This window comes from Lithobates pipiens, unplaced genomic scaffold (assembly GCF_037356315.1).
Source record: "Lithobates pipiens isolate NorthernLeopardFrog02 unplaced genomic scaffold, aLitPip1_a1.2 Scaffold_28, whole genome shotgun sequence".
Classification (NCBI taxonomy): Eukaryota; Metazoa; Chordata; class Amphibia; order Anura; family Ranidae; genus Lithobates; species Lithobates pipiens.
In genome coordinates, this window is record NW_027507789.1 from 189,004,057 (window position 1) to 189,028,668 (window position 24,612).

Sequence of the window (24,612 nt, forward strand, 5' to 3'; positions counted from 1 at the left end):
AAAGAAAAAAAACTTTTTTTTAGTTTTTGCAATAATAAATATCCCCCAATTAAAAAAAAAAAAAAAAAAAAAAAACGAATTTCTTCATCAGTTTAGGCAAATATATATTCTACATATTTTTTGGGGGAAAAAATCGCAATAAGTGTATATTGCTTGGTTTATAGCGTTTACAAAATAGGGGATAGTGGTATTTATTTTATTTTTATCAGTAATGGCGGTGATCAGCAATTTTTGCGACATTGCGGCGGACAGATCCGACACTTCTGACACTTTTGGGACCATTGACATATATACAGCGATCAGAGCTAAAAATGGCCACTGATTAGTGTATAAATGTCACTGGCAAAACTGGGGTTTGTGTGTTTACACACAGAGATCCCCATTCTGTCTGTTATTCCCACGATCACTGGTGGCCGGTGGTCATCGAGGCCACACGCATCGAGTCCCCCGCCATGCAGCACGTGCCTGCTAAGGCTCTTAAAGGAGCCAACGTACCTGTACGTCTTTTTGCGCAGGAGAGCCAACCTGCCGATGTATATGTACGTAAGCCGGCCGGGAAGTGGTTAAAAAATTGCTGCCAATGGTAGCTTTCATTTTTTTTTTTTTTTTTTTTTAAATCCTCATTGGTTCTTTTGGAACTGTTACTAGTACCTGATAGGAGATAATAATCTTTCATTTTCAAATGTTCTAAAAATGGCATCAGTTTGTTTGGCTTGGCAAACCAAGTTTCCTTGCTTCTACTTTTTTGTATGTGTAGATGTTCCCTATCCTATAGGCCAGTGATGATGAACCTTGGCACCGCAGATGTTTTGGGACTACATTTCCCATGATGCTCATCCATTCTGCAGTGTAGTTGAGCATCATAGGAAATTTAGTTCCAAAACATCTGGGGTGCCAAGGTTCGCCATCACTGGCCTATAGGCTTACTGAGGGCCCTTTCCATAGACTTGGATTATTCCTAGTACAACACCCAGCGGCTCCAGCGCTGTATGATGCTCCAGAATGCCGTTTGAACTGGGTCTCTTTGTTTCCTGTCTAGAAGCAGCATAGCTATTCTATTTTCCTACACCCACCAACAGTTTTACATCACATTAGTCCACCTCATGTAAAAGAACTTAGTACAAAATCGTTTAAACCTATGAAGTATTCGCATGGCTTTTTTTTTCTTTTTTTTTCTTTTTTTTTGGATTCTTATTTGGTCCAAAGTCATGATTTTGCACTTGCATATATCAATAGCACACACACACATACACACACACCCTGAGATACAAACAGTATGGCTCCAGGTTGCAAGTTGCACATTCAGCATTTTGCGCAGCAGATTCACAGCATGTACCTCCCCATTTCCACTTTTTGCTGGAGGGGTAATAATTGCAAACACAGAAAAGGCTACAATGTCACCAAGCAGTGATCTGGCTTATTCCCGCCATCTGGCAAAACATCACTGCTGGAAATTTGCAAAACTTAGTGCAAAAGTATTCATAAGAAGTTGCATATAAAAGACTATAAAACAAATGGTCACCTTAGACATTTAAAAAAAAAAAAAAAAAAAAAGAACATATAATAAAAACTCTGAACCTTGTATTCCTCAGGAAGCAGAGATCCTTCCCCAGCAGTACCATAGGAAAAAAAAGCTTTAAACCCCTTCCCCACCATATAGTGCAAATAGTACACTTGCATATAGAAAACATCAAACACAAATCCTAAAACTACGCCTAAACTGACTGAAATGCTACTATTGCCTTATAATAAAAAAATAAAAATAAACGTCAAGTACTGGATTCAATTAAGTTGGCATTATTTGAATAGGGAAATTCCTGAGTTTTAATTTAAAGGATAAGGTTATAGGGGGCTGTTTATTTATTTAATTCGCACAGTCTCATAAATTTGGCATTATAGTAATTGTGGCTTTCCAAATTTATAATAAAAGCATTGTACGCCATACACAATGTGGAGTTGATGTATGGTGGTAAAAAAAAAAATTCATGTCTGATGCCGCGTACACACGATCAGAATTCCGGACAGAAAAAGACCGTTGAGAGCTTTTCATCAGAAAATGCGACCGTGTGTATGCTCCATCGGAAATTTAGCTGTCCGAATTCCCGCCAGCCAAAAATTGATAGCATGTTCTCAATTTTCCCGACGGAAAAACTTTCTATCGGAAACCGATCGTGTGTATGCAATTCCGACACGCCAAAAATCACGCATGATCAGATTCAACTACGAGACGGAAGCTATTGGCTACTGGCTATTGAACTTCCTTTTTCTAGTCCCGTCGTACGTGTTGTACGTCACCGCATTGTAAACAATCGGAATTTGGTGTGACCGTGTGTAGGCAAGACGGCTTGAGCGGAATTCCGTCGGGAAAACCATCTGAGGTTTTTCTGATGAGAATTCCGATCGTGTGTACGCGGCATTAGAATTAAAGAACAGCTCCAGGAAATGAAAAACTCAACAGGGCAAAGTGATTAAATTATTACCAGAAATATAGCTTTAGGCCCCGTTCACACCTATGCGAATGAGATGTGGCTTACACTGCATCCAATTCGCAGGACATTTTAAAATACATTCATTTGAATGCATCTGGTTCACATATGTGCGTTGTGTTTGCACACGTTTTTTGGGCATTGCGGTGCGAATTACAAGCACATTATCTTCTATGGGAACGCATCTGATTCTCAGATGCATTCTGTTGTGAACACAAATTCTCTCTTTCTTCTCACTACACCTCCCCCTCTCCCTGATCCGCAGCTACAACGGAGAGGAACCGCTGAACAGCTGTTTTTTCTCTTCGCAGGGAAAACGGAGCTGTAATTCGCACCGCACATGTGTGGAACCCAGCCTTATAGTGAATTCCCACACCGGCTAAAAGTTTAAATCAGACTTGCAGTGCAAGGGTCTGCGCTGTAAACTGATAAGGGGACAAGGAAGTACCCGTTCACAGATTTTCTGCAAATTTTTGTCTTCAGATTTACCAAAACCATATACTATGAGGTCAAATCTTAAGAGTTTCTGTTTGTATGCAATCAGGCAGGCCCTTACACTACATGGATTTGGTAAATCTGAAGACAAAAATCTCCAGAAAATCTAATAGTGTGTATGGGGTCTTGTGCTTCATACACACGATTAGACTTTCCGCCAACAAAACCATAGAATTTTGTCCGAAGGGCGTTGGCTCAAACTTGTCTTGCATACACACGTTCACACAAATGTTCTAAACGTACTACGTGGTTTTTCAGCTGTTTAGCGCCACCCTTTGGGCTCCTTCTGCTAATTTCATGTTAGTAGAAGTTTGGTGAGTGTTGATTTGCGCTTTTTGCGTTTTTCATTTTGCGCTTTTAAAGTTTGCGCTTTTCATTTCATGCTTTTCAGTTTTGTTTCTGAACGGCCGTTCGCCAACCAGACATGTTACTGACTCGGAGGAGATAATGTGTTATTTATTATTGGCCTTGGCGTTATTGCTTTGACATAATTTTTTTAGTTGAATAATGATTTGATTTGGTATATTTTCGATATTTTTGGATGCATAGAATGCAGTTTTTGGTTAAGTTCTTTTGGCAGATTGCAGGTCTAATTTTATTTATCTGATAGCTTCTATGCAGAGCTGCACCAGATTTTGCATGCTCTCGTTTTAGTAAATCCCACCCTAAATACTGTAACAAAAATGGAAGCCTTTTTTTTTTTTTTTGGACCTGTAGGGCCCTAAAGACTGGATGGAGAGCCAAAAACTGCCCACGTATTCCTCACACTCCATTCTGGGCCTCTGTGTAAAAGTGTGTCACATGTTGGCTGACAATCAATAACAGGAATTAAGCTGTACACAGGAAACGTATCAATGAAACAAATCCATGGGGTTAACTGTGTTTAAACCCACAGCACCCAATTAGATAATTCCTTTAGAAACCAACAAGGTCTAATTGGATTGAAAATGCAACCTTTTCCTTATGTTGCCAGAGACAGAATTTTGCATAGTTTCGGTAAATGAAAAGGCAGCTAACTTTTATCGTACCTGAGGACTGACACACAGCTTTTCTAAGGTGACAGAATGGGGGTTATTTACGAAAAGGCCAATCCACTTTGCACTGAAAGTGCACTTGGAAGTGCAGTCGCTCTAAATCTAATAGCGCGTACACGCGATTGGAAATCCCGCCAGCAAAAGTCCGATGAGAGCTTTTGATCGGAAAATGCGATCGTGTGTATGCTTCATTGGACTTTTGCTGGTCGCATTCCGGCCAGCAAAAGATTGAGAGCATGTTCTCAATTTTTCGGTCGGAAAAAGTTCAGATGGGAAATTCCGTCTGCACAAATTCTGACGCGCAAAATTCCTACACATGCTCAGAAGCGTTAAACTTCATTTTCTTTGCTCGTCGTAGTATTGCACATCACCGCGTTCTTGACAGTCGAAAGTTCAGAGAATTTTTGTATGACCGTGTGTATGCAAGACAAGCTTCTGCCGGAAAAACCATCTGAACTTTTTCCGATCAAAATTCCGATCGTGTGTATGCGGCATAAGGGGTAGATCTGAAATGAGGGGAAGCTCTGCTGATTTTATCATCCAATCATGTGCAAGCTAAAATGCTGTTTGTTATTTTCCTTGCATGTCCCCCTCGGATCAACAGCGACTGCATTTCCAAGTGCACTTAGCCTCCGTTCACACAGGGGGCGACGCGAGGCGACACGACTTGCCGTGCCGCAACCTGACAAGTCGCCCCCGTTCTGTACTACGGAACCGTTCTAAGAGGAGCGACTCGAGTCGCTCCGACTTAGAAAAAAGGTTCCTGTACTACTTTTGGGCGACCTCGGCCGACTTGCATTGACTTCTATACAGAAGTCATTTGCAAGTCGCCGCTGACGTCGCGGCAGGTCGCGGCGAGGCAAGTCGTGTCGCCTCGCATCGCCCCCTGTGTGAACCGAGGCTCACAGTGCAAAGTGGATTTTCCTTTAGTAAATAACCCCCTATGTATATAACATGTATATTAAGGCACATGAAATTTAAGTACAAGCTGCTCCAGACTGCGCTCATGTCAGACGTATTCCCAGAACCTGCTCAAGCTCTTGTCTCCGCTGCTGGACCTGGAACATAATAGACAATAGTACAACTCCGATTAATAAAAAACCTTATAAATAACATTTTCTCTTTCTCATGCATTGAGGGACACAGGAATTTAGATACCATTTAGTTATACTGCCTCCTGCAGGGGGATCTGGACACTGGCAATTAAATAAATCTATGGGCTGGTCCAGAATAACCCCTTCTCTAAAGGCCCGTACACACGGTCGGACTTTTTGACAACAAACATGCAAATTAGCTGTTTTGGAGCAACATCCGACTGTGTGTACGCTCCATCGGACAAACTTTTTCTGTTTTCATCGGACTTTTGTTGGCTCTGCGAACGGACAAACTTTTTGACAACAGAAGTCCGATGGAGCAAAGTCCTACCGTGTGTACGCAAAAGCATCGGACTTTTGTACAAGGTACAAACACGCATGCTCAGAACCATTGCAAACGATCAGACTACAATACAGAAGTTGACCAAAGGTGGCGCTGGAGTCATTGAACGTCCTCTTTTGAAGCGGCGTCAGTACGTTGTGACGTCATTACGTTCGTGTTTGTTGTCAAAAAGTCCGACCGTGTGTATGCAATACAAACTTGTGGACAACACACTTTGTACAAAAGTCCACGGAAAAGTTTGTACAAGTCCGACCGTGTGTATGGGGCTTTAGGATCGGAATATTATCATCATTCCAAAAACATTTCATACATGAAATGAACAAAACTAGGTACTTGGACCCCAGTGAATAATAAAATAAAAAAAAAAAAATATGTACGCGTACGTATAAAGTTAAACATTTGAAGATAAATAATAGTAATTATAAAATTAACACCAATTTATTCAATGTGAGCAACAACTACACATAAAAAGCAGCAGGATGCGCAATATGATTGCAATATTGTCGATCATAAAGTTCATTATTATCATGTGAAATTGCAGGGATGCCAGAGATGAAATAACACCGATAATGGCAGCAATAGCTCAGGGTGATGCAGAATATGTCAGTCTCACACTGCTGGGGGGGGAGGGGGGGAGAGTGGATTAGCTGCAATGATAGTGACCGTCTCTAGTAGAGATGTAGAGAAAAGTATTGTTGAAGGGAAAAAAAAATAAGAAAAATACCGGCAAAAAAATGTTCATTAACAAAAGAGCTGAAAAAATACAGCCTACTGAGGCTTGCTGGAAGTAGGAGGAGTTATCCTGGGCCCGCCTACATGTTTTTTTTTTGTTTGCAGTGTCCTATTTGCCATCATTAACGTTTAAACAGGAACTGCAGTCTGCTCACCTAATTTGTGATAAAAACATCTTTGACATTCTGAAGCTTCCCTCCCACCTCTTTGCATCTCATTTTATATATACTGTGATTCTGTACTTGCCACTAACACTCCGGCCTGTCAGTGCCCATGATTAATTCACGGGCACCCGGCACCGCAAGGAAGTGGTTGTATGTTTAATATTGTTATCTGCAAGTGTCTGCGTTATATAACAAAACTGCAGCTATAGAACCTCATTAAGAGCGCCACTCGGCACCTTTCTCCTCCTCCCCTCCTGACTGATGTCATTTCTGGCCCCACCCACTGAATTGTCAGACGAGGAGAAGAGAATGACGGTGAGTAATCTGAGCACCGAGTGGAGCTCTTAATAAGGTAATATAGCTACAGTTTTGTTATATAATGCAGCCACTTTTGCAGATAACAATATTAAACATCTTTATTGTTGTTTGCACCCAGTCCACAGCCACCACTGTACCCCCCCATCCACAGCCACCACTGTACCCCCCAGTCCACAGCCACCAATGTACCCCCCTATCCACAGCCACCACTGTACCCCCAGCCCACAGCTCCCACTTTCCCCCAGTCCACAGCCACCACTGTACCCCCAGTCCACAGCCACCACTGTATCCACAGCCACCACTGTAGCCCCCCCATCCACAGCCACCTCTGTACCCCCCCATCCACAGCCACTACTGTATCCCCCATCCACAGCCACCACTGTACCCGCCATCCACAGCCACCACTGCACCCCCCAATTCTCAGCCACCACTGTACCCCCCCATGTCCACAGCCACCTCTGGATCCCCCAGTCCACAGCCACCTCTGTACCCCCCTTTCCACAGCCACCATTGTATTCCCCAGTCCATAGCCACCACTGTACCCCCATCCACAGCCACCTCAGTACCCCCATCCACAGCCACCTCAGTACCCCCATCCACAGCCACCTCAGTACCCCCATCCAAAACCACCCTCTGTAACCCAGACCACAGACACCACTGTACCCCCCAGTCCACAGCCACCACTGTACCCCCATCCACAGCCACCACTGTACCCCCATCCACAGCCACCACTGTACCCCCCAGTCCACAGCCACCACTGTACCCCCCATCCACAGCCACCACTGTACCCCTCAGTCCACAGCCACCACTGTACCCCCCAATCCACAGCCACCGCTGCACCCCCACAGTCCACAACCACCTCTGTACTCCCCCATCCACAGCCACCACTGTACCTCCCAGTCTACAACCACTTCTGTAACCCCCCTGTCCACAGTCACCTCTGTACCCCCCATGTCCACAGCCACCTCTGTACCCCCCCAGTCCACAGCCACCTCTGTACCCCCCCAGTCCACAGCCACCTCTGTACCCCCCCAGTCCACAGACAGCTCTGTACCCCCCCAGTCCACAGACAGCTCTGTACCCCCCCAGTCCACAGACAGCTCTGTACCCCCAGTCAACAGGAACCTCTGTACCCCCCAGTCCACAACCACCTCTGTACCCCCCCATGTCCATAGCCACCTCTGTACCCTCCCAGTCCACAGCCACCGCTGTCCTCCCTAGTCCACAGCCACCTCTGTACCCCCCAGTCCACAGCCACCACTGTACCCCCCAGTCCACAGCCACCACTGTACCCCCCAGTCCACAGCCACCTCTGTATTCCCCCCCCTGTCCACAGCCACCTCTGTACCCCCCAGTCCACAGCCACCACCACCCCCAACCTCATTTAATATCAAGTGACTGTGCACCTCCTTGCATTACACATACATTGAATCTGGCCCTTAAGTGGAAAAAGGTTGCTGACCCCTGCTCTACAGTCTATGGGGCTGATTCTTGCTTTATATGATAGTGCCAATCAATTATTGGTGATACAGGTATATAGGCAGTCACTTACGTGTTTTTTTGTTGTGTTACGGTAGGGTGAAAATTTGGATAAAGTTACCTTTACTTGTAAAGATCCACATTAAAAGAATTGTAATGAAATATAGACTTTACATATGGATCTTTTCCATTTAGTTGGTTTTGAAGCCAGTGCCCATCAATATTTGCTAAGTCTTTATCTGAAATATAGTTGAGTATCTCTTTTTGTTTAAACATTTCACATTTTGGGTGAGGGACACGAGCTCTAAGTCCCGGTTCACACTTGTGCGTGGTGCGAGATCGCATGCGATTCGCACCGCACTGCATGTCTCCTGTCCTGCCCGATGTAGTTATGCTGTGTGGCAGAGCTGTGTAAAACTGAGGACTGAAGGAGCAGAAATACAAATCCTTTATCTGTATTTCATCTGTATATTTAGCTGTTTGCCTGAAGTTCAGCCTTTACATACAAATACATATGAAATATCTTACAGCCTTCTATACATATCAATATTCCAGCCCTTGGCTTTCATAATGCAGCTACTACCACAATTGAGATATCATTCTTCATTTAGAAAATGGGTCAAACCATTTTAACATTAAACATGTCCCCTTTCAGCTAAGTATACTTAGTTCTTGAAAAGGAAACAGTCGTTAGGAAATGTAGTTAGAAATGGATGTAAGGTTCAATAAGAGAGAATAAGAAAAGCAGACCTTGAAGAAAACATATCTCCCCACAGCCTCCTGAGTCCATGGCTCTTCATAGAACTCTGAATGTCTCTCTTCCTCTGGATTTCCCATCACATCCGTCATGATCTGGAAATACATCATCTCTTAATTACAATGCAGAATTTATATATAATAAATGATTTCAATAACTTTAATTTTATCATCTGTAGACTGTATTAAACCAACCTTCAAGTTACAAAATATGACCTTGTGCAGCACCTGTTAGCCACAGGACCTTTTTTAAGATATACAGAAATTGAATTTTTCTTTTGGAAATAGGTTGGCGCTGCCTCATTCAGGTTTACAAATGCCTGAATATCTGGTATAAATTGTATATGTATGTATATATATATATATATATATATATATATATATATATATATATATATATATATATTGAGCAAAATTATAAACGCAACACTTTTGTGTTTGCCCCTAATTATGATGAGCTGAACGCAAAGATCTACGACTTTTTCTATGTACACAAAAGGCCTATTTCTCTCATATATTGTTTACAAATCTGTCTAAATCTGTATTAGTGAGCACTTCTCCTTTGCCGAGATAATCCATCCACCTCACAGGTGTGGCATATTAAGATGCTGATTAGACAGCATGATTGTTGCACAGGTGTGCCTAATGGCCCATACACATGATCCAAAAATCGGATGAAAAATACCGCTTTCGACGTGCTCATACGATAATTGGATGGTTAGTACAGAGCTTTTGCCGATCACGACAATTCATCCGATATTATTTGATCGGAGAAGCAGGAAAATGTTCCTCGTACGATACCAGATCATATGATCTTCGTTTAGTTGGTGCAGTTGTCATCCGAAAATACAATACAAATACACTACAACACACGACATCACTTGCGATTTTTTTTTCTGTCGTATGAGAATTTTTGTGACTTTAGTAACCTATTCAATTTCTACTTGCATCTATAAAGCGAAAAAAGTTGTACGATCTGTCGTACAATATTCAGATTGTGTGTACAGGCCACTAGGCTGGCCGCAATAAAAGGCCACTCTAAAATGTGCAGTTTTATCACACAGCACAATGCCACGGATTTTGCAAGTTTTGAGGGAATGTGCAATTGGCATGCTGACTGCAGGAATGTCCACCAGAGCTGTTGCCCTTGAATTGAATGTTAATTTCTCTACCATAAGCCGTCTCCAAAAGCATTTCAGAGAATTTGGCAGTACATCCAACCGGCCTCACAACCACAGACCACGTGTAACCACACCAGCCCAGGACCTCAACATCCAGCATCTTCACCTCCAAGATCATCTGAGACCAGCCACCTGGACAGCTGCTGCAACAATGGGTTTGCATAACCAAAGAATTTCTGCACAAACTGTCAGAAACCGTCTCAGGGAAGCTCATCTGCATGCTCATCGTCCTCATTGGGGTCTCGACCTGAATGCAGTTCGTCGTTGTAACCAACTTGAGTGGGCAAATGCTCACATTCAATGGCATCTGGCACTTTGGAGAGATGTTCTCTTCACGGATGAATCCCAGTTTTCACTGTACAGAACAGGTGGCAGACAGCGTGTATGGCATTGTGCGGGTGAGTGGTTTGCTGATGTCTACATTGTGGATCGAGTGGCCCTTGGTGGCGGTGGGGTATGTTATGGGCAGGCGTATTCTATGGACAATGAACACAGGTGCATTTTATACATGGCATTTTGAATGCACAGAGATACCGTGATAAGATCCTGAGGCCCATTGTTGTGCCATTCAATGACCATCACCTCATGTTGCAGCATGATAATGCCCGACCCCATGGTGCAAGGATGATCTGTACACAAATCCTGGAAGCTGAAAACATCCAATTTCTTGCATGGCCAGCATCATCACCGGACATGTTGCCCATTGAGCATGTTTGGGATGCTCTGGATTGGCGTATACCACAGTGTGTTCTGTTCCTGTCAATATCCAGCAACTTCGCACAGTCATTGAAGAGGAATGGACCAACATTCCACAATCAACAATCAACAATCTGATCAACTCTATGCAAATGAGACATGCTGCACTGCATGAGGCAAATGGTGGTCACACCAAATACTGACTGGTTTTCGGACCCCCCCCCCCCCCCCCATACAGTGAAAGCACATTTTAGAGTGACCTTTTATTGTGGCCAGCCTAAGGCACAGCTGTGCAATAATCATGCTGTCTAATCAGTATCTTAATATGACACATCTGTGAGATGGAAGGATTATTTTGGCAAAGGAGAGGTGCTCACTAAGGCTGCTTTCACACTGCAGCGGGAGCGGCGTCGGCGGTAAAGTGCAGCTATTTTTAGCGGCGCTTTACCGTCGTTTTAGCGGCGGTCTGCGGGCGCTAGCGGGGTGGTTTTAACCCCCGCTAGCGGCCGAAAAAGGGTTAAACCCGCCCGCAAAGCGCCGCTGCAGCGGCGCTTTGCCGGCGGTATTGCCGCGGTGTCCCATTGATTTCAATGGGTAGGAGCGGTTTAGGAGCAGTGAATACACCACTCCTTCACCGCTCCAAAGATGCGGCTAGCAGGACTTTTTTCACCGTCCTGCCAGCGCATCGCTCCAGTGTGAAAGCCCTCCGGCTTTCACACTGGAGAGAAAGGGGCCGGTTTTTTCCAGGCGCTACACAGGCGCTATTTTTAGCGCTGTAACGCCTGAATACCGCCCCAGTGTGAAAGCAGCCTAACACAGATTTAGACAGATTTATGAACAATATTTGAGAGAAATAGGCCTTTTATGTACATAGAAAAAGTCGTAGCTCTTTGTTTTCAGATAATGATAAATAGGGGAAAAAACAAAGGCGTTTATAATTTTGCTCAGTGTAATATGGTATAGAATAACTGTAGGGAGCTGCACCAAGATATAATACAGAATTAAAGTAGGCAATCAAGAAATCACTTAAGCCCTTCCTTTTGTGTCTAAAATAACTGCATAACAAAACATCATTGTCATGTTAGAAAAGAAGCTGCACCATTTCTGCTAAAAGGGCTTTTGTGATACAGAGCTCAGGTGTTATGTGTAAGGATAATGACACAGGGCCAACTCTGCCCCCAGCAATCCTGCAGATGGCAATTTGTGGAACTCAGCAGTGGCTAAGAGGTTGCCTCTGTGTCTCTATGGAATCGCTCCCATTCCTGCTGAGGCAATGAGATGTCATGCACATCATTAATTATTGATTCAGCAGCATTTGGGCCAGGGATAGAACGGCACCTCGCTGCATCTGTCTACCGAGGGAGAAATTCCATAGGTACAGATAGGCAGTCTTTTTAGTGATCCTGCCACTGGCAATCTGTTGCTAGTGGAAGAATTGCCCGTGTGTTACCAGCCTAACAGAAATAATGATAAAGCTAAATTTCACAACATTCCTGTGCTATTAACCCTTTTCATGCCTTCAATTTGTGGATTAACAACCCCCTGACCAATTACCTGTGCTAAAGGTATGTTTAGGTATGTTTATTTATGTCCTCTCTTCTAGAAGTAGTAGCAACAGTTTGCATGGATGCAGTTGGAAGTGCAACAGCATGTACTATGGATTCTGGACTATAGATGGCACTGTAGTTAAATACTAGCATCTGTATGTTTATATATGCTTGTATATTCTTCACAGGAATTGAAAAAAAAAAAAAGTATAGGTTTACTTTTTATTTAATGCCTACCTAGGGGGATGCTGCATCTGTCCCCCGGCGCCTCTAACACAGAGAACCGAGCGATCTAACACCGCCGATCACTCACTGGAGAGCTGGGCTGTGGAGGGGGGCGGGGACAGAATTCCGCTCAAGCTTGCCTTGCATACACACGGTCACACAAAAGTTCTCTGAACTTTCCAACTTCAAGAACGCGGTGACGTGCAACACTACGACGAGTTGAGAAAATTAAGTTCAATGCTTCCGAGCATGCATCGAATTGTTTCTGAGCATGCGTAGGAATGTTGTGCGTCAGAATTTGTACAGACGATCGGAATTTCTGATCTGAACTTTTTCTGACCCAAAAAATTAAGAGAACCTGCTCTCAATCTTTTGCTGGCTGGAATTCTGGCAGAATTTCTGATCGTGTGTATGGGGCCAATGACCTCACAAAAGGAGTCTGCTGCTACTACACAGACCTTATTTCCGTGACTACGTTTTGCTAAGTATAACTGTGCAGACAACCAAAATGTTTAGTATTCACAGATCTAATCAGTGTTTTGCCCTTGTGATGTGCAAATCACCTTGAGATCCCTGCTTTGAGATTTTAGCCAGTCTTGGATAAATTCCTGGGGGGTGTTGCTAAAGCTTAACATGAAATCCCTCTGTGTCTTCAGCTGGTTGATGGATTCAATCGTCTCATGAATCTAAAAAGAAAAAAAAAAAAAACAACACAGTTAGCAAGTATAAAATGATGTGACATAAAGTGACATAGGTCATCTGAAATACCAAATCACTTTGCAAGATGCCGGACTGGAATGGGACAATTGCTCAGATATTTTAACTTTTGTCCTGTCTACTGCAATTTAACTCACCTTTCAATTGATATACAGTAGTTGAATGTTCACCTTTAAAAAAAAAATGCACTTTTTTTTGCGGGTAAAAAAAAAAAAGTGAATTTACTATTTTTTGTAGGAGCAGATCTCGGGTGCAATGCAGGGCTCCTGTAGACTGTCAGTGTAAGTATACATCGTACAGGCAGGCAGTTACACGATAAAAGGAAGAATCAATGAACTGCCACAGCACAACAACAGCGACCTGGTAGTTCACTGAGAGCTACAAGACGTCAGCTGCAGAGGTTGTCAGTACTTGTTGTTCATTCATTCACTGAACACTGTGAAGGAATAAATGATGTGGCAATGTGGGAGGAGCCCCGCACGGCCACTCTCTTTTTAAATAGTGACCATCCCTGGTCCACTGTCACGGAGGGGAGTGGCTGCAGGAGCGGGAACATGTAAGCCCTTGTACACACGGTCGGACATGTCGAACACCAAAATCCGTCGGATTTTGTCCGAAACTGGTGTTGCATACACACGGTCGGACAAAGTTGTTGGAAAATCCGATCGTTCGTAACGTGATGACGTAATTTAGTTACGACGGGACTATGTTCAGGCTAGTAGCCAATAGCTTTGGTCTAAGAATTTGATCTGAGCATGCGTGGCACTTTGTCCGATCGGAATTCTCTACAAACGATCGGAAAAAGTCAGATCGGATCATGTTGTCTCTAAAACTTTGTCGGTCGGATATTCCGACGGAAACAGTCAAATGAAGCCCACACATGGTCGGATTATCCGACAACACGGTCCGGTCGGACATTTTCCACGGAATGTCCGACCGTGTGTACAAGGGCTTACATATTCTACCCTAAACACAGGTGGAACATGGAGCATGTTCTCAAAGGTGAACTTATCCTTTAACAAAATTAGCAGAGTGTAGGTAACTCTAACCTTGACATCCAGGTTGGCGATCTCCTGCTGGTTAGTAGTCGACTGAAGAAAGTTGCTCATTTGGGCCTTTAAGGGGTCATCCACCTCCACATCAATGTCGTAGCACGCTGTCTTCTTCTGATCGTTAGGGTCCACACTAAACCAAAAGGGTAAATAAAGCATTAAAATCCAAACTGATTCTTATGGAATAATTACTAATAACACTAGCAAGGAACCAAATGAACCATTGAATGATTGATATTTCAGTTTTGAGTGGGTGATGGTGTATAAAAGCTCCTGATATTTTAATACTTTAATGGGAACCTGTCAGGATATAAATATGTAGGCTGCCGCTGCTGATTTCTCTTTCTGGCTTGTGATGCTGATGTTTAGCCTTCAATAATCTGTAATGCCCCGTACACACGATCGGAAATTTCCGACAGAAAAAGTCAGACGGGAGCTTTTTATCGTATATTCCAACCATGTGCATGCCCCATCGGACTTATTACGCCGACATTTCTGACGGACCTAGAAAGAGAACATGTTCTATATTTTTTCAGACGGAACAAATTGCTATCGGGGAAACCGCTCGTCTGTATGCTGTTCCGATGGACCAAAAACGACGCATGCTCTGAAGCTAGTACGAGACGGAAGCTATTGGCTACTGGCTATTGAACTTCTTTTCTAGTCCCGTCGTACGCATTGTACGTCACCGCGTTCATGATGGTCGGAATTTGGTTTGATCGTGTGTAGGCAAGACAGCCTCAGTGGAATTCCGTTGGAAAAACCTTCAGAGTTTATTCCGACGGGAAAACCGGTCGTGTGTACAGGGCATAAGTCACTGACCTGAAATAAGTACTGAGAAAAACAAGAGAAACCTGGTGCCATACGGCACGGTTGTACCCCTCCGGATACCCCTCCGGATTTTAGTAGACAGACCAGATATGCATAAAAAAAACGAGGTTTATTACAAAAATATATTGTAAATACAGATAATGTTCATCATAAAATACATCAGTATACTATACTATACAGGGAGTTACGATCATCCAACTTCCGGCGAATGACTCCTACTTATGAACAGCAGGTGGCGCCAGCAGGCACATTGGAAAACAGCAGAAAACTACGTTGGAAAACATTAAAAAACATCAGAAACGCCACTCTGCGCATGCGTGTCCGGATTACGAACAAATCCAACTTCAGAACACACAGGCAGTCCCTAACCTGTTGGTAACTCGGGGACTGCCTGTACTGATGTATTTATAATGAACATTATCTGTATTTACAATATACATATATATATATATATATATATATATATATATATATATATATATATTTTGTAATAAACCTACTTTTTTTTATACATATCTGGTCTGTCTGCTAAAATCCTGAGGGGTACAATTGTGCCGAATGGCACCAGGTTTCTCTTGTTTTGCTGCTTTATTGGATTAGACAGACTGATTTCACACACATTTACCAATCCTCTCCTTTTTTTCTAAGTACTGCGATAAGGAATTATTGACTTGTCATTGAAAGGTCAATCAAAGTATCAGGAGTGGTGGAACCCTCCACACCATACACATTTAAATTTCTCTCAGTGGCACCATCCCACAATTATGAATCAAATTTAAAAACCTCCCCCAAAAGAGCGGAGCATATGCTCCCTACTTTTGGGAGATTGGGGGGGGGATTTTTTTATTTGACTCGGAAATATGACCTGATGACCTCTAGTTGGCTGGAAGTCAAGATAATCCTTTTTTTTTTGGTGAATTCTGAGTCAGACTCGTTACATGCTTTTAGTAAGTGTAGTCAGATTTTTTTTCTGTGCCGATGACTCAAAAAATACCGTATTGTAGCCGTTAGAAGGGCATGGCAGCCAGGCAGGGTGCCATTTCTGTCTTAACTGCAGGAAGATTCGTGCCAGCAAAAGCAGATGGACTATTTCCAACCTGTGTCTCACTCTCTTCTCCAGAATGTGTGGGTATATGGCTGTGGAATTTTCATTAGTGTATGGATTCCTGATTGTGGCTTTTAATAAGACCTAATAAAGATGTTGATGATTTTCTTTTTCTTTTCCTTCATACATTTTTTATTTAAATAGCGTCAGCAGAGCAACCAACAAAACATCTGTGAACAGTGTAACATAAAAAAAGCAACAATACAATGTTTTTTTGTTATACTAAAAGAAATAGTACGTTCCCCTAGAAGAAAAGAGGCCAACTATAAGCCCTTGTACACACGGTCGGACATTCTGACAACAAAATCCGTCGGATTTTGTCCAAAACTGGTGTTGCATACACGCGGTCGGACAAAGTCGTTGGAAAATCCGATCGTTCGTAACGTGATGACGTTATTTCGTTACGACGGGACTACGTTCAGGCTAGTAGCCAATAGCTTTGGTCTAGGAATTTGATCTGGGCATGCGTGGCACTTTGTCTGACCGGAATTCTCTACAAACGATCGGACAAAGCCCGATCGGATCATGTTGTCGGAAAATTAATGTTACAGTTTTTTTACGGGACCCGTCCAGACCCTTCATTGCCCTCTATGGAATGGCGGATGTAAACGAACATGTGTCTATTTACACCCACCGACATCCGATCTGCTAAAAATAGACAGATCGGGTCGGAGGCTGTGTCTGCTCTGCATAAGCGGAGTGGACACGGACCTGTCATTCACCTGCTCAGTGGGGTTAGGCAGAGAGATAGCTCAGAAGGCTATCTCTCTACTTAACCCCACCGAGCAGGTGGACCCGCTGGCATAGTCCACCAGTGTTAAAGTGCCCCAAAGAGAGTGGATGCATTTTACTTTTCTTTTTTGGACCATATACAGTATATTTCAACCCTTTAAAGCTAACCTCCGGGAAAATTGAAGGTCCCCCTTGCAGTGGAGCTGCCCCTGCACTGCAATAGTGAACTGCTCTAGGAAATGATAAAAGCACTTTTAATTACCTGATCCTCTGCTCCTCCAGCAGACGGTACTCCCCTACACTCTTGTAGTGGATTGTCCATTGGAGTCCTTATGTCCAGTACAGGTCTATGGTCCCTGCACTAGTCTTGACTACATCAGAGGCATCTGACTAGTGGAGTACATGGGGAGGAGAGGCTGCAAGAACTGGTCTAGCAGCATGAAGAATCCTGCGGGAGTGGAGGATCAGGTAAGTAAAACTGCTTTACCTGGTCCCCCCTAGACATAAATGAGCTGCAGCCCGAAATGCAAGGGGGGACTTTAAGGCTGGGTTCACACTACTGCAAATAGTGGATGCCAGTTCACATATCTCCGCTGTGGCTCCAGTGCAAATTTGCAGAGGAGCTCTGTGTGTCTTTTGCTCTGTTTCAGGTCCGAATTCAGACAAAAATGCGGGCTGAAATTGGACCTAAAATGGTGAACGGGGATGCACCGGACCCCTGCTGTGAGCCACATGTGAAGATAGTGTGAAGATAGTGTGAACCCAGCCTTAAAGAGAACTATAGGTTAACAAAAAAAATGTATACTCACCTAGGTGGATGCAGCATCGGTTTCTCGCCAACTCTAATGCCGCGTACACACAATCGGAAATTCCCCCAGCAAAAGTCTGATGAGAGCTTTTGGTCAGAAATTCTGACAGTGTGTATGCTCCATCAGACTTCTGCTGGCGGAATTCCCGCAGGTTCTCTATTTTGATTGAATGCAGGTTCTCTATTTTTCGGTCGGAAAAAGTTCTGTACAAATTCCGACGTGCAAAATTCCTACGCATGCTCGGAAGCATTGTTGATTTTCTCGGCTCGTCGTAGTGTTGTACATCACAGCGTTCTTGACGTTTGAAAGTTCAGAGAACTTTTGTGTGACCGTGTGTATGCAAGCCAAGCTTGAGCGGAATTCTGTCCCCGCCCCCCTCCACAGCCCAGCTCTCCAGTGAGGGAGCTCTGAGAATTGAGTAATCGGCGGTGTTAGATCGCTTGGTTCTCTGTGTTAGAGGCGCCGGGGGACATCCGCTTGTGCGTACGGGGCAAAAGACTGAGAACTGAGCGGTCAAAGACCACTGATCGCCCAGTGTTCCTTGAGAAGAGAGCTGGGGACTGTCAGTCTATGACTCTCTGCTCTGCCCCTCCAGCGCTCACTGGAGTGCTGGGCTGTGGAGGGGCTGGCTTAGGCTCTCAGCGGATCGCTGAGAGGCTGAGCCAGCTGCCAAGTCCAGGCTTCTAGGTGGATCCCGACCATATGGTTGAGATCTTTTCAGAGCCTGAACCAACTCTGTGACTGAAAACGGGTCACAGGAGTGCAGTTCGTTCAGCCCCAGAAGAAGTATAGCCAAAAGAGCTTTGGTTATACTTCTCCTTTACGTTTTCCAGAAGTTCACCTTTAAACAAAATTCCTTCACATGTATGTATATAAACTTTTTCTTTTTTTAAGTACAGTTCCTTTCTAGCAACGTATACATTACAAAATGTATATGTTATGAACTGATATTTCCCTTTAGAGGTATAAAAAATAAAAAAAACAGATGGTCCTGTATAGCAGTGTGCATACTTTGCGGCATCGGTTGCGGCGGTGGTTGGCAATCCCCCCAGCAGTTTACAGCTCGTCCGGTGATGAGTGGAGCGATGAAGGCACAACGAATGTTATGCACATCATATAAGTGTATAAGTGTCAGCCCCAGGTGCATTACACCCTGTCAGGACTTTAACAAACCAGATTTGGATGATCCTAAAGGGAAATAATTTTAGTACAAATCAATTTTGCGCCAAGCTGAGCATATGTTGCCTGTCAAAGGGAAACGTGTTGAAATTTAAGCATGAAGTTTCACTTCTTTAAAAACACATATGCTTCCTGTTGTTCAGTAAGCAGCATGCTGGTGTTTTTTCCTCCATATACCAATCTGAAAATGATTAATCTGTGAAATCTCTGTTTTGTGTGTGGGGGTTTTATGTAGATTGCAGTTGGGTGTCAAGAAAACATTCTGAAAATAGGCGAATCCCCTGCACTAATATAGAGTATGTGCTTCCTAAAACAGAAGGCACTACAGCCCATAATCTCTATCAAAATAAGACATCTGTCTTCTAAAACGAGGGAGGAATGTATAGTATTGCCTGCCTTTCACAGTTCACTTTGCATGTTTGTCTATAACACTCGGTAGTGTTCAATTAAAGCACAGATGTACTTTTGTAATAAACACAACGCTGTAAAGGAGAATGCTAGTGGAGCCAGACACTGTATTGTGTTCTTCCATTAGAAGAGGTTTTAATGTATTGTTTTGGAACTGCCATACCTACTTGCTTGCAGGCACCAGGAGGTGCGCTACTAAAAGGCAACTAGGCCCAGGAATGTCCAGATCTAGGATGAATGTGTAGACCACCCATCTTTCCGAAGATTGACCACCCTCTCCCCAAAACCTCCACTCACACACTACCTAGGGGACATGCTGGAAATGTAAGGGGCTCTACTGTATTCATGAATTACATATGGGAGGAAAGAAATTGTTTAAGTGTATACCAGTGATAGATTTACTTTGAGATCGGAATCCTTAGCTTTTCCAGAATCCCGTGAGAAGTCCCATTGACATCACCCTGGCCTAGGTAGGTGCACCAGAAATCAGGGTGTAAGGCAAAATGGGGTGTACAATTCACAGGGGTCCGATCAGTAAAACTTTCCTCCAGCAGAGGTCCAAGTCCTTCACATCACAGCCCCCTCTCCTCTTAGATCACAATCCTGTTCTTTCATCAGTGTCCTCTGCCCCTCCACAGTAGTGTTCTGAACCCCCATTCACAATATTGCCCCCACAGTAGTGTCCTCCTCTGCTCCCCTAACCCTTTCACAGTAGTGTTCTGAACCCCCATTTACATCACCCCCCCCCCCCCACATCACTGCCTTCACAGAAGTGTCCTCCTCTGCTCCCCTCCCCCTTTCACAGTAGTGTTCTGAACCCCCATTTACATCACTCCCCCCCCACAGAAGTGTCCTCTGCCCCTCCCACATCACCCCCCAGTAGTGTCCTTCTCTGCTCCACCCCCCTCCCCTAGTAGTGCCTTTTGCCCCTCTCACATTGCCCCTCCACAATGGTCCTCCTCTGCTCCCCCCACACACATCAGCCACCCCCCCCCCCCCCCCGTAGTCCTTTCTGCCCACTTCACATCACCCCCACCCACACACACGGTACACCCCCCCCCTCCAGTACACAAAAGTGTGCTCTGCTCCTTTACATACCCCCCTTCACACCCACCTACCCCCCACCATTAGTGTTTTGTGCCCACTTCATCTCGCCTCCCCCACACACACAGTAGTGTGCTCTGCCCCTTTGCATCACTTCCCCCAGCAGTCTTTTCTGCCCCTTCACATTAATTCCCCACCCCAGTAGTGTCCCCTGACCCTTTACACCACCCATCCCCCTCAGTAGTCCTTTTTGCTCCCTTCACATCACCCCTCAACATACAGTTGTGTGCTCTGCCCCTGTACATCACCCCCCCAGTAGTCCTATGGCTCAAATCACAATGGATTTGCATGAAAAAGGTGCAGGAACCTTTTTTTTCCCCACACTGGAATCGGACTGCATAGGTGTTCACATCCATGCGATCCTGTGCAAATTCCATGCGATCCATGCAATTCCTGTGCAAATTCACAGTTAGCACTGCGATCTGCGAACTGATCTGGGGGTGTCATTAACTTTGTATTGACATCAGAAGCAGTTCGCATTGGGCAGTGTGAACTGCCTGCAGGAGAGATGAGACGCAGGAAACGGCACTGAAATCGCATTGGTTCCTGTATCACAATAGTGTGAACCCAGGCTTAAGGCAACACAAAAGGTTTGCTTTATTCCTCCCAAAAACATATACTTACCTTTATTTTGCTCTCCACTCTGTTCAGTGTCAGGAGCTGAAGGAAGGACTTCCATGTGACAGGGCTGGTCTAGCAAATTGTAATTTAAACAGGTTTTTTGTTTGTTTTTTCTCCTAGGGACTGACCAAGACAGTGGGTGAGCAAAATGAAGATATGTATATGCTGGGATAGATAAATAAAGTAAACCTATTACTTTGTCCTGTTTGGGCAAAGCACAGGTTCACTCTAAGCCCTTGTACACACGGTCGGAAATTCCGACGGAAAATGTCCGATCGGACCATGTTGTCGGATAATCCGACCGTGTGTGGGCTCCATCGGACTTTTTACGTCGGAATGTCCGACCAACAAAGTTTGAGAGCTGGATATAAAATTTTCCGACAACATGATCCGATCGGACTTTGTCCAATCGTTTGTAGAGAATTCCGATCGGACAAAGTGCTACGCATGCTCAGATCAAATTACAAGACCAAAGCTATTGGCTACTAGCCGTAGTCCCGTCGTAACGAACGAACGTCATCACGTCCCGAACGATCTTTGTCTGACCCTGTGTATGCAACACCAGTTTCGGACAAAATCCGTCGGACAAAATCAGACGGATTTTGTTGTCGGAATGTCCGACCGTGTGTACAAGGGCTAAGAGAGGTTACAGTTGGCATTATGACTGGGCAGGAAATCAGCAGTTATCACCATACTAGTTTCACTTTTTATATGATCTTTTCTAACAAGGTTCTAAACTTTTTACAAATGTATGGGAAGAATTATTATTGTGCCATAAACTAACTTGCAGTTCTTTCAGTGAAGTGTTTTTTACTCACCTAATATTGTGGTTAATTATTATGGGATCCGGGTGCTGCAAAAGACTTGCCAGCTTCATGGGGATGTCGGAGAACTTCATTCGGATGCAGTTAAAGATCTGTGTTTGTAAGTACCCAAAACAGATAAGCACAAAACTGAACAAATTCAGTATATTTTTTTTAACAAATTCTGTATATTTTTGTGTATATTTATTGCTAAGTTTAAAAAAACAATATATCTATACATACAAAGTATTTATGACATATATACCAGTGTTGCCAACCGTCAGTATTTTTACTGGCAGTCAGTAAAAAACAGGCAATTTTTCTCCTGCCAGTAAAGGGAAAAATTTGCCAGTAAAAAATATGGCTGTGATATAGGGGTCGGTCCAAGCAGCTCTGGCGGAGGTGGTGCCCGAGTGTGTCGTGTGATGTCATGGTGCAAGGTAGCTAAACAGAGCCAGAGCCTAGTGTGTGGGTCTACAGGACAGGAGCAGGGCAGGTCAGGAGCGGGACTGTCAGAGCTGTTTAGACTGAAGGGACCAAGAGTCGTGTGTGTGTGTGTGTGTATGTCTTCCTATTCTAATTTCTTGCCCTCCTGAGTGCTGTCCTTGAGCTACTTACTATATCTAAAATAAAATAAGAAATCATTTTTTTGCCCTAATATCTACCTTAAATCACATTGCTAATTGCATATTGTACTTGTTTGTAGCCTAAATACTAAAATTTGCACTTAAAACTGTAATTTTGTAACTTTTGGAAATGCCAGTAAAAACTTGGCTGTGCCTGGAAATTTTGGGTGCCGTGTCAGTAAATTTCAATCTGGTAGGTTGGCAACACTGATATATACCTAGAGATGAAATTAATCATGAAGGTCACAGAAAACCATGAAATGCCAAGAGGTGTGGCAAATGCATAGGTAGACACACGTGTGTAGGCTTTGGTAATGGATATATGGGAAGGCCATGCATGCATGCTAGGACTTGTTATTCCATAACAAATGGAGAGTCGCTCCTGCTACTGCAGGTGTTTCTTACCTGCCTGAAATACCGGTTACAGTTGATGTACTCCTTCTCATGGCTGTCCTGAAGCTTGTTATTCTTGATGTACAGCCACAGAGCTTGCATGATGTTGGCACGAGTCTGAGTGTGAACACCCAAGAGCCGAGCCAGGCGGGTGTCCAATTTATATTGGGGAGGCTGCCAAAGCACAATGGCACAATGGAAGGCATTAATAAGGAACTGTTTGTATCCAGATTATGTACCCTATCTTAGCTACACACTACATGGACAATCACTTTTATGCAACTTGTACTCCTAGAATAAAAAATATTTCCATTATACATACAAGAGCCAAATACAGAGGTTTATTTACAGGCCATCTTTAGTTAAATCAGTTATTTCTTATTTGCATAGTCACCAGCAAGCAAACTGACATACGGTTATACAAATTTTGGATTTTCACTACTATTGGAATCCGTTGTTTTTACCATATGCCATGATCAATACAAAGCCAAATGATTGTGCCACGTGCCTCCATTGACTTGTAACGTACAATAATAATAATAAACACAAAACTGAAGATTTACACCTTCATTTTGATCTTGTAGGACAGAGTGGGGTAAAGTAATACTACCAGATCTTGTTCCTCGCCCAAACTTGTGATTGGACAGTGAAAGGAGAAGCAGAAGACTAAAGCCTAGTACACACAATGAGATTATCGGACGTTTATGTGCATCGGAGGAATGATTGTCTCTTAGGATAAATCAACGGTGCCATGTCATCTCTAATTGTTAATGAACTGTAGGCCATATCAGTTCTTGGTGAACATCCTGCTGCCATGCAATTTCTTTTTTAGTGTTGATCTTCTCTTTATGAGGCCCATTTACTGAGTGAATGCAATATTTTTGATCCCTTGTTGGTTGAATATTGGTTTAGCCCGAGTATGAAGCTAGTCATCTAATTATTTATGCTCCTTTGTACAGGATAAATCCATTTTCATTTTTGTGTATCGTACTATTATGCTGCGCCACAGGGTATACTATAGCCTAGCGCCACACGGCACACCATTGGTCTTTGCTGGGCTCATAACAGGTGCATGTAAGGCAGGCCATACATGGGTCGAATTTCGAGGTAAAATTGAAGGCTTGGTTGGTGGAATTTCGAAATCAATAGTGGCACCATCAAATCACAAAATGCACAAATTTTCTGATTTTCAAAAGAAAATTCTTTCCAAAATTTGACCATTCGGATTAGGTTGTCTAGATGAACATAGTATATCTTGCTGCTATATATTATGTAGTATATTACCTACTCATATTGATTTGTTGTGCATTTTCTTTTGCATAGGCCATTTTTGTCTTTGCAGTCAAGATAATAAGGCCCTAAGGAATCAATTTTGTGAAACACATCAACCTCTTAAAACAATAGCAAAGAATATTATGCACAAGCACTGAGTATTTGGCCTGTATCATCCAAATAAGCACCTGATCGATGTTTTTACAGATATAAGTTTATTCCTATTTTAAGGAATTTTTTGTAATAAAAATATTTGATATGAATGTCTGTTTTACTGTCCTTCTCTGGTACCAGTAAAGTCCGCAAGGTTCTATAGTTCTTTTTTGAGTATTTAAATATGGATGAGGTATATCGCCTAAATTAAATTTTTCGGAAGATCGTTTGTCCAATTTTCTTTTCAGATGCTTGTC

General features: G+C 43.5%; 1 protein-coding gene across 1 annotated transcript in view; it reads right to left on the bottom strand.

The window, feature by feature from the left end:
• Positions 1–1,561: 1,561 nt before the first annotated feature.
• The window catches only part of SMARCD2 (SWI/SNF related BAF chromatin remodeling complex subunit D2), an 85,429-nt gene continuing 62,378 nt past the window's right edge, over positions 1,562–24,612 (bottom strand). Inside the window, exons 8-13 of the mRNA XM_077460167.1 lie at positions 22,943–23,104; positions 21,927–22,024; positions 14,317–14,452; positions 13,114–13,236; positions 8,896–8,997; positions 1,562–5,073 (exon numbers count right to left, since the gene is read on the bottom strand). Of these exons, the coding sequence (XP_077316293.1) occupies positions 5,020–5,073; positions 8,896–8,997; positions 13,114–13,236; positions 14,317–14,452; positions 21,927–22,024; positions 22,943–23,104 (675 nt within the window). The 3' untranslated portion in view covers positions 1,562–5,019. The remainder of the gene's footprint in view (positions 5,074–8,895; positions 8,998–13,113; positions 13,237–14,316; positions 14,453–21,926; positions 22,025–22,942; positions 23,105–24,612) is intronic.